Source organism: Barbus barbus, assembly GCF_936440315.1.
Source record: "Barbus barbus genome assembly, chromosome: 47".
Lineage (NCBI taxonomy): Eukaryota > Metazoa > Chordata > Actinopteri > Cypriniformes > Cyprinidae > Barbus > Barbus barbus.
Window position 1 is genome coordinate 24,483,658 of NC_136725.1, and position 10,545 is coordinate 24,494,202.

Genomic DNA, 10,545 nt, shown 5'->3' on the forward strand with positions numbered 1-10,545 from the left:
TTTTAATAATCACAATTTCAATAAGCATGTCTAATTTAAATGATAAAAATAACTTCTAATAGTTTTTTTTTGTAATAAAAGTATCTAATTAATTAAAATGACGAAACTTAAAAAAATTATTTTTATGGTACTATGAATTTTTTTTTTCTCCAGAAATTGTGTTTTAAGTATTTAAATTTTTCTGGCAATCAAATGAAAGCATTACAAATGTTCTCTTTTAGCCAATTAAACAAACCCTTTAATTTTCTGTCAAGCAAAGTGCTGCATCTTTACTGTTACAATTGAAAAAAAATACTGATTTAATTTTTAATTATTACTATTATTACTACTACATTGAGACATAATCTACTGTACAATAGTAATATATTTCTGTCACAATTTCATATTAAACCAAACCTTTATTTTGACAGGTTGCTGTGAAGACCTTAAATGAAATGAACTGTAAAATACTCAAAGTGACCGCCAGAGCAGTTCTGGACTTTTGATATATTCAACCAAAATTTGACAGATTGCATGACATTCCATGTTCCATAAACTGATTATATAGCACAATTTGGACTTTTATTCTCAGAACTGTGAGGAAAATAAAAAAGTTAGAACTGAGAAATATAAACTCAAGATGGTAAGGACAAAAGTCAGAATTGTGAGATAAAAACGAATTACCTTTTTATTTATTTTATTCCATAGTGGAAACAAGCTTCTATTAAAAAAACAACAAAGAAGGGACCAGCTGGCCAAGAAGAGGAAATAACATCTCTGACCTGGGCTTCCATCAGGGGCTTTTTAAAGGGAAAGGAATCGTGGTTGATGCACCACAGAACGTCGCTGTCTTCTGCCTCAGACGCAGCCATCAGCAGAACTCCTTTACTGTAGAGAGCCTTGTGTATTTTAGCTGGTTTCTGGAGAGTGGAGGACGCAGAGAATCCGGGCGGCAGACGCACATGCACCAGCGCCAGCATGCTGGGCCGCGCTGAGATGTGTTTGGCGTTCAGAGGAGCAAAAGGGATGGTGCTGAAGTAAAGACGCACACCTGCACGACACACAGAAACACAATTTAGAGACGATACAGACTCCAGATTCATTAGAGTCTCCATTTCTCAATCATACCAGCATGAGTGACGGCCAACAGCTGACAGTCTGACGACTCGGAGCGATCAATTACTGCGATCTGAACGATGGGTTTGAACACGGAGCGGTCGATCGTCCTGAAAAACAGCCAAAGACATGCATTACACAGGAAAACTGAACATGAACAGCAGGAGTGCTCAATATAATGATGAGCATATCTGTCATCTATTTTCTTTTCTTTTTTAAACATTACATTTTTATTCATAAAATGTTATAATTATTAATATAATCTAATTATTATAAATAATTAAGAAATTAGGAGTGCATGCAACATACTGGTGACCATATTGGTATTGACGAGTTTTAGTATTTTTTAATTAATTTCACAATAAACATGAGAAATGAATTATGAATGAAGTAAATTAATAATAACGTAAAACAAAATATTTATATATAAAACTTTAATTTTTTTTTAATTAAATAATATAATTTTTATTAAGAAAAACTAGATGCACACAATACTGGTGACCATATCAATAACTAATATTAGTATTTTTAATCCATCTTGAATTTAAAGATACATTTGTTATTAATTACATTTGTTCATAATAAAATAATGTTGTTAATAATATTAATTATTAATATACAAAGTTGCACAATGTTGATCATTTAAATTAATTTTGCATTTATTAAAGATAACGATACATTTTTGTAAATTGTTAATATAATAAATATAATTAGTTTTAGTATGAATTAAAACAATATATTGGTGACCAATATTAGCATTTTCAAATTCATTTTAAATTTAAGATAATGATAAATATTTTATTAATAATAATAATAATAGTAAATTAATTTTGTACAACAACAAAAGTGTATAATTCATATAATGTAATTATTATTATTAATACGATTTTTTAAATTAATTTTACATGCATTAAAGAATTATTTTTATATAATAAAACAATAATACTATTATTAATAATGATAATTTAATTTATTATTATTAAAAAATGCCAAATAAAAGCAAATGAATACTTATTTATAATAATTTATATTTTCAATAATTTAATCAAAGATAACATTTATCCCTTTGAGAAAAATCATTCAAATTTTATAATTCTGATTGTAATATCGTAACGGTTAATCAGTCGTCTATTTATCAGGCAGAATCTATTTCCTCTAAGTGCACAGAAATGGCAGGTGAAGCTGTACCTGGCGATGTTTCCGGCCGCTGAGACGATGGAGCTCTGAGACATAGCAGCGACTCGACTCATTCCCTGCCCATCAGCGCCGAGATCATACACCTGCAGACACAAAATCACATTACAACATCAATCACAGATCACAAACACCACAGTCTCTGGTTCACGGTCAACACACCCACCTGCAGGACGGCCTTCTCCGAACGAGTGTATAAAATATTCCTCGAATTATCAACAGCAATTTGGACAACAGGATCTGAAACAAACCACAGGATTTAAAGTGACACATTCAGTTTGGCTTAACAACACACAGAATATGAAGAATATCAAACACTTCAGGAGTCAGCTGTGCACGGTTTAGTCCTGCACAATAACACACTCAGAGAAATATCCTCTAATTATCCTTATCTCTATTTATTCAAACATGAATTAAACATTAAAACAGTTACATTTATAATGAATATGTTATATGGTGCATATATTTAGCCAAATGCCCCTCTCTACAGTTTATTTTTCTATCTGCCTAACGAGTTTATGGTCAATGAATATGCTTTTCTGAGGTAAATATGCCATTCCGTGATATTGTTTACAAGCTGTTATATAGACGTCTTTGTGCGGCTGAAACTCTGATTAAGCGATTACATGAGACACGATACGGATTGTAAAGTTGAACTCTTTCTTTTAACTTAGCTTCGGATGTTTAGTCATGTTTATTTTGTGCTATAACTAGTATTAAAGCGGAGGAGATGACCAGTTCACTGAGGCGCTACAGCGATCTGTCACTCCAGATTAAACAGCACCAAAACAGCATTTATTGTTTGAATACTGCAATACAGACAGAACTGAAATCTGAGACTTTGTTTCAAATTAAAAGTACCAAAGCACAATGCTTACTGCCATTTATTGGACGGGAAGTGCCCTTCAGTGTTAACTGAGAACAGGATAAAGTAATGGATTCTTGGGATTTAAGAATCGATATCGTTCCATAAAAATGAGAATCGATTAATATCGAGATATCTATATTTTTTACCCAGCCCTAGTATTGAGTAGGGTTATAAAATCCCAGAAAATATTGAGATATTATTTTTTGTGAATATTGCACACCCCTATTACAAAGTGTGCCGATTTTCTCCCCTGAATGCCTCTCACCGTCCTCAGAGAAGGAGAACTGCAGAAGAGACGGGATGAGGAAGGACAGGCTGCTCTTGGAGTGGTTGATCTTCCTGCAGCGCTGACTGAACCAGCCCGCTTCAGCCTGATAGGCGATCTCGTACAGACAGCCGTCTTTCCCCGCCATGAAGATGCGGCCCAGGTCCGTGGAGGTGATGGCCAGCAGGTAGGTGTTATCCGTGGGGATGGAGTAGAGAGGATCTGGCAACAGCTGCATGGCTCCTGACATGCTGTCATTCAGACCTGCGGCACACAAACACAGACTGAGAATCAATCCTCATGCAGATGTTGATTCAGTCACATCCAAACATGACACTCACCTGTATGGGCTTTCGGGAAGCTCAAGCCCAGGATCACAACATCCACCGGTGTGGCCAACACTAACAGGAAGTGGATGTGAGGCTGAAAAATACCTGTAACAAACAAAAGTAGTTGTTGAGGTAGACTCACTTCTACATTTTTCTTTAACTAGTAATAAAAAATATTCTCAAATAGTTTCAAGAATGAGTCACATTTTTAAAAATGATGACTCCAGGCTTAGTTTGCTTTCCTCTCCGTAATAATTACATTTACATTTATTCATTTAGCTGACGCTTTTATCCAAAGCGACTTACAGTTGCTATATATGTCAGAGGTCGCACGCCTCTGGAGCAACTAGGGGTTAAGTGTCTTGCTCAGGGACACATTGGTGTCTCACAGTGGATTCGAACCCGGGTCTCTCACACCAAAGGCATGCGTCTTATCCACTGCGCCATCACCACCCCAATAATGTTTATAATAATGTTTCCATTTTGTTTTTTTATTAATTAATGTTTTTAATTATTACTAATATATATATATATATATATATATATATATATATATATATAGAGAGAGAGAGAGAGAGAAAACAAAAATTTATATAAAACATAATAGATACAACGTCAATATAAATATATATATATTTTTATATGTTAACTTATGTATTTTTACTCTTGTTTTTCAGATGCAGACTTTTGTGCTGATGTTCTTTAATATTCTCCTGAAAGTGTTTACATTTTAGTTCAGGTGTATCATTTCTGTTTCTTGAAAATATAAAAAATAAACACCTGTAACAACTAAGACTACCCAAGTCAATACAATATTTGGAATATATAAACAATAAAACAATCAGTGGTAAAACATCAATTTATGAAAACTAAAAATGTCCAGAAGGAAATCTTTCGATGCATTACACATGTTTTAGGCTAATGACTGATAAAACATCCGAATAACCCATGAGTAACATTCTCATCTTCTTCTGAGAGTGAGCACTAAACAACGCACAACAGAAAATCCAACTGACCTGGCTTAGGTTTGACCAGTCCGACTGACAGTATAGTTTCACTGAGCCCGTCAAAATACGCCACATCACTCCTGAACAAACCAACCAGACAGATATACATCAGCATCATGCGTCTGAAGTACTTACAGGAATATTTAAAGTGCCAACATTATGCTCGTTTACTATTTTATTTTCGGCATCTGCTGGAAAACATTCACATGATTTAAAGTTCAAACACTTTTCTCACTTCTTAAGACGTTTACAGGCACAAACAGCTATATTACATGTTAAAGGAAAAGTTAAATAAAGCATAATAAGTGCCCTTTAATGACGTCCAGTGTGTCGATACTCACCCATCCTCATAATTCCACATAAAAATGTCATTATCGATGGTGAGCCACGCTCTGGAGATTTCAGGGAAAACTCCCATCATGCAATTGCACTGCATATCTGGTCAAAAGGGGCGATTAAGGCACTGCAAACAACTTAATGGATTGATTCTACAAGACACTTTCAGCGTAAGGTTTATTTTGTGCATCTGTGTGGTAGGATACGACCGAACTGCTCGACGAGCTCCGGAGGCAGAGGAACCCTGCGGATGGCGCTGAGCTCAGGGAGACTCGGCACGCTGATCAGCCCCGGTCCCTGCAGGGGGTAATCCATGTCCGACATGCCCGAGAGCGAAGGCATATCTGCCAAACACCAGACACAAGCACACGAACGTGTTTTATGCTCAATAAGCAGGTCTCAATGGCCAGGACAGACGGGATCTCTTACTGTGTGACGGGACGTTGAGGAGCTCTGAGAGGTCTGGGAAACATCGATCCTCCTGCAGATGCCGGTCAATCAAGCGGCTGGAGTTCTCCAAAGCCTCCTGAAGAACTGCAGCTGGACTGCTGGAGCCCAGACTGGACGGCATGATCCCTGGACACTACAAACCACCTGCAGAGAGAACAGCAGCAATATATTATTACAAACATATACTTAGAATTTATGTTAATTAAAATATATACTTAGAATTTATGTTAAATAAAAATATATATATATATTATTATTTTTCTTTATTATACATTTATAAATACATTTATAAATATACACACAAAAATTTATACTAATACCTTTATACTTACACTAATACATACATTAACGCTCTTTCGGCACTTTTAAGATAAAAATCGATCAGAAATGGATGCACAAAAATTATAAATGTTAAAAATATAAAAATATCTGCAAAGTTTCTAAAAACTAAGGCAGTAGTTGAGAGTAAATAATGCTCGAGAATCTCTTTATACAGCCAAGTGACTGTAATAATCATATCCAGTCAGAACACACAAACAATCAGCTTTCATTTACCCGATTTAAATATAAATATGTTGTGATATAAAATTTTTAATAAATCAGAGATGTTGAGTAAATTACGTTAGCTTTAGCCACACAGCTAATCCAAAACACAGAGCATCCCAAACACATTAGATACTCTCTAAAGAGCTTTACTTGAGCTCTGATTGAACAGCGACTCAAATAAACTCACCTCTGACTGAAAATTATATTCATAAAATATCATCTGAAAGAGAGTTTATGAACTTCAGCGGCTCCCGCCAAGCGCGTGACTGCAGCGATGAGCGTGAGGCGCACCGGAAACACGCGCACATTTCATAATAAAAGTCACCAGATTCGGCTGCCTTTGCTGCAGAGCAGACTTGAAAACAATGAGCTATAAAAATAATGATGAATTAATCTCGTCTGTTGTCTAATCCTGCATTCAGACTGTCTGCTGTGGGTTGCTTCTTTACTTTTATATCATAATTGAACATTCATCTCGTGATGTTACAGTGTTTTCCTGCATCCTTGATCTCTGATCCCTGAAGGGAAATATATATTTATTATAGCTTATATTTATTAACTCTTCAAACTCTTCTCGTCTCTCTCACATATCTGACTAGTCTTTAGTTGATTGTATTTATTTATAGTATTGTATTAATAACTTACTATATTTTATGTATTTATATATTTTTTAGTTCTTATATATTTTCATGCTTTTTTTAAGTTTTTGACCTTGAGTCACTATATAAATAAAAACTTAATTAATTCATAATGATACAATATATTAAATCGATTAATCGCAATTAATCGTATCCAAAGTAAAAGCTGTAGTTTATATAATATATGTGTATATTTACAAAATATTTAGAAAATATTTACATGTACATATTTATATTCATACAATTTATATTATATAAATATTTTTAATATATAAACATAACATATTTTTCTGATATATACATGCATGTGTGTGTATTTATATATACATAATAAATATACACAGCACACACACATATATTATGTAAACAAACACCTTTATTTTGAATGTGATTAATCGCGATTAATCGTGTGACAGCACGATATATATATAATAACTCTGGTTAGGGGATAACTTTCTCTTGATTAGCAGCTGGGAGGGTTTTGATGTGAAACCTGGCAACCCTGATTGTAATGTAGCCTCTATTATCGATCAGAGATCGGGTCGCTCGGATGATGTTCGCGATATATCGCTCATGACTGCGGCGCGTTGACGCTCGACGCCACACCCTGCGCGCGCAGCTCTGACTCACGGCGACGCGCTTCATCCTGCGCACATCCATCCCTCACACGATCCGCGGACCCCAGCCATGGCAGGTGAGAGCTTCAGCGTTTAATCTGCGCGATAACAGCGCGTCAGGCTGAGCATCTGTGTGTTTATCTGTTTACAGAATCCGAGACGCGTCAGAGGCTGCTGCGCATCGTCAAGAAGGAGGTGCGAGATTTCCCTGTGTCTCAATGTTTATCAGAGATGATCGAGCACTAAATCTGATCGTAATGACTGGGGCTGCAGTGCTAAATATGTCACACACTGATTCTGATAACATGACAGCACACATCTGCTCATTAGACTGTGTGTTTTATCCAGAAGAGCATCTAAACAAGGTCATTCTGGTTGTCCTCAGCATGATGGAGATGTGTCTTCCTCCTACTGTGATTGGCTCATGGTACTCAGATAATGCATGGTAATAGTAGAAATCATGCTAGACTACTGAACATCATCTCTGGCTGTTTACACTAAGAGTATAATCCATAGAAAGATCATCTAAAATCTGTGTTTGTACTCTTTTATGTTAAGTTATTGTCCTTTGCAATAAAGCACTGTAATGACACCATAGTTTATTGATAGAAACACATGATAATACTCTGGAACACAATATCATTTTATTATATAAGTATCAATATGTTATGTAAATTAACCCTTGATATAATTATATTAGTTAATACTTAGAATGATGTAACAATATATAAATAATAATATAGCATATATAAAAAAACTTGAGTTACTGTACTGTGTACTAAAATATATTTATAAGTAAATATAAGTATATTTAACATAACAAACAATATAACTAATAATACAGAATATTAAATAAATAATGAACCTTCATGAATTAATTCATAATTATAATGTAATATAATATAACATTATAAATAATAATATTGCTTATAAAAATAAAACCTTAATTAATTTATAAATACTTTTAATGAAAATTAATCATTTAGATATTAACTTGAAAGTAAATAAAAATGTACTTATATTAGTCTAATCATATGATTATGCAAAATGCCGTATTTGTTCATGATGTCACTAATTCATATTAATGAAATATATTCCTATTATTAAGTGTATAACTTACTGTGTTTAAAACAAAGACCATCTAAACAAAATCAGTCTGATTTTTATTAGAATTGATTAGAATTAATCAGCTTTAAGTTTCCTGAATGCTCATTTTTAGAATATGTCATTTTACTTGAATATGTTGCATCCCCCTAAGATCCCACAAGAAAGAATACAGTGATTTACCATGGTATGATGAGGGTATCAGATGGTAAACTGAAACTCTGATATATATATATACATCTCCAAAAACACAAGATTTGACCATGTTTACCAATCTGGTAGAATGTGAGTGTTATTTCTGCAGCAGCTTAATAATCAAACACTTTCTGGAGAATCAACCATCTGATCAAATACTTGAAATGAAAAGGAGCTGAAATATAATTTTGCGATTACAAATGAGAGCATTTCTGTGGCTCAGACAAAGCATTGCGATTGCAATAGTGAACTGATCAAATGTGAACCTCGAATGCAATGGATAAAAGCATTTGAGAAATGCATGAACGTAAACGTAATAACATTTTTGATGCATTTAATCTAGAAGTGATGATCCTTATGTCATATTGTAGCGCTCAAAAATCATCTGGATCGTCAGGGTCATTGTAGGAAAAAAACAACACGTTACCTGAAATCAGATAGTTATCAATCCAACATTAAGCTTACAGTTTTTCAGCTGCTTACACACTAAATCTTTACTTGTCCCACTATTTCTGAAAGCTGCCAAAGCACTTATACACTAATTATCAGCCTTTGACTCAGTTTGCAGTTTCATTAAACACTTTTTGCTAAACACAACACACAGTTCTCTCTGTATCACACACAAATCTAGCAGGCATTAATATTATGGCAAAGGTGTTTGCAAATGTTTGCTTTTGAGATGTGTTTGGGATATTTTGAATGCAGCGCTTCATTTTGCAAGAGATGTGAGGCGTTGTAACGGAGTGACAGAAGCGTGAGGCGTGCGGATCCATCTGCAGAGCTTTATTACAAGGCATGGTCATAAACAAGCATTGGTTGATACACAGCAAACAGACATAGATGAGGCAAGACAAAGAGTATTCCTTAGACAAGCGTGGGTCTTTGATCGGCGAACAGCATCCAACAGGGCAAGGCAAAGAGAGATGACCCAGGTACACAAGCAATAATCCAGGCAGGGGCAAACACACTCCGAAACAGCAGAGCAAAGGGTTAAACCAAGATACACAGGCTAGAATCAAAACAGGCGAGACTAAGACTGAAAACTACGAAAGGCTCCGTAAGGTAGCTATCAGCTAGGGCAGAGATAAGTGCATACAATACTCGGCAGAGAGGAAGAGGAAGTCCATGGTTTATGTAGGGTGTGTGATCAGTGCAATCAGCTGTGTGTCGTCAGTGCAATGGATGATGGGAATTGTAGTCTGAGGTGGCGTGCAACAGTGAGTGTGGTGCAAGAGTCCCTGTGGTGAGCGAGTGACCTCTGGTGGTGAGTTAACAGAAGTTCATAGACCAGATTCATGACAGGCGTTTTATATTTTGTGTCTGCAGTTCTTGGATTTGTGTGTGAAGTTTTGACAAAAAGAGGCAAAGTTTTGAAAATGTGTGTAAGCAGCTTGTGACGAGTCGGCTGCCTCCCCCCTGTCTATCATCACCACCCCGTCCCGTATTCGCCGCCCTTCACCAGGCTCCCGACGGGAGTGGGTGTGTGAGAGGAGGGGCGCTGAAACAGCCAGGGCTGGCGGCGTGTGATGAGGCGCACCTGACGTGAGCAGAGCCTCATCACCGCCGCCGTTTAAACGCCGAGCGCGCCTCTCCTCGGGAGACCGGTCTCTCCCCCGTGCATGCACGCTGGTGTCCTCGTGGGTCCAGGAAGGGAGCGTCGAGGAGGACTGCCGCACCCGTTAGGCGGCTGACGGGCTAGGATGCCGAGCCGCCGAGTCCCCCAGAAGTGCCGGGATCCCGAAGATGGACGAAGCCGCGCCAGAGACGCCGCCGCCACTCGCTCCCGGCCCCGAGAGGGGAGCGCGTGCGGCCACCGGACTCCGCCCCTTCCCTGGACCCTTCCCTCCTGAACACTGCCCTCCTGCACAGCCCCGCAGCACGACGAGGACACCAGATCCCCG

General features: G+C 36.7%; 2 protein-coding genes across 3 annotated transcripts in view; one reads left to right on the forward strand and one right to left on the reverse strand.

The window, feature by feature from the left end:
• Positions 1–6,403, reverse strand: part of LOC306865360 (nuclear pore complex protein Nup155-like) — a 39,589-nt gene extending 33,186 nt beyond the window's left edge. The window contains exons 1-11 of one of the 2 annotated variants that reach the window (XM_079409919.1): positions 6,278–6,403; positions 5,524–5,688; positions 5,301–5,438; positions 5,100–5,196; positions 4,768–4,838; positions 3,764–3,856; positions 3,423–3,686; positions 2,456–2,529; positions 2,284–2,375; positions 1,108–1,205; positions 762–1,030 (exon numbers count right to left, since the gene is read on the reverse strand). In XM_079409919.1, the coding sequence (XP_079266045.1) occupies positions 762–1,030; positions 1,108–1,205; positions 2,284–2,375; positions 2,456–2,529; positions 3,423–3,686; positions 3,764–3,856; positions 4,768–4,838; positions 5,100–5,196; positions 5,301–5,438; positions 5,524–5,665 (1,338 nt within the window). In that variant the 5' untranslated portion in view covers positions 5,666–5,688; positions 6,278–6,403. The remainder of the gene's footprint in view (positions 1–761; positions 1,031–1,107; positions 1,206–2,283; positions 2,376–2,455; positions 2,530–3,422; positions 3,687–3,763; positions 3,857–4,767; positions 4,839–5,099; positions 5,197–5,300; positions 5,439–5,523; positions 5,689–6,277) is intronic. The other variant, XM_079409918.1, reaches the window with a different exon arrangement.
• Positions 6,404–7,415: 1,012 nt separating this feature from the next.
• Positions 7,416–10,545, forward strand: part of LOC306866271 (small G protein signaling modulator 1-like) — a gene marked incomplete at both ends in the record, with an annotated part of 39,528 nt that continues 36,398 nt past the window's right edge. Inside the window, 2 exons of the mRNA XM_079411363.1 lie at positions 7,416–7,422; positions 7,497–7,540. Of these exons, the coding sequence (XP_079267489.1) occupies positions 7,416–7,422; positions 7,497–7,540 (51 nt within the window). The remainder of the gene's footprint in view (positions 7,423–7,496; positions 7,541–10,545) is intronic.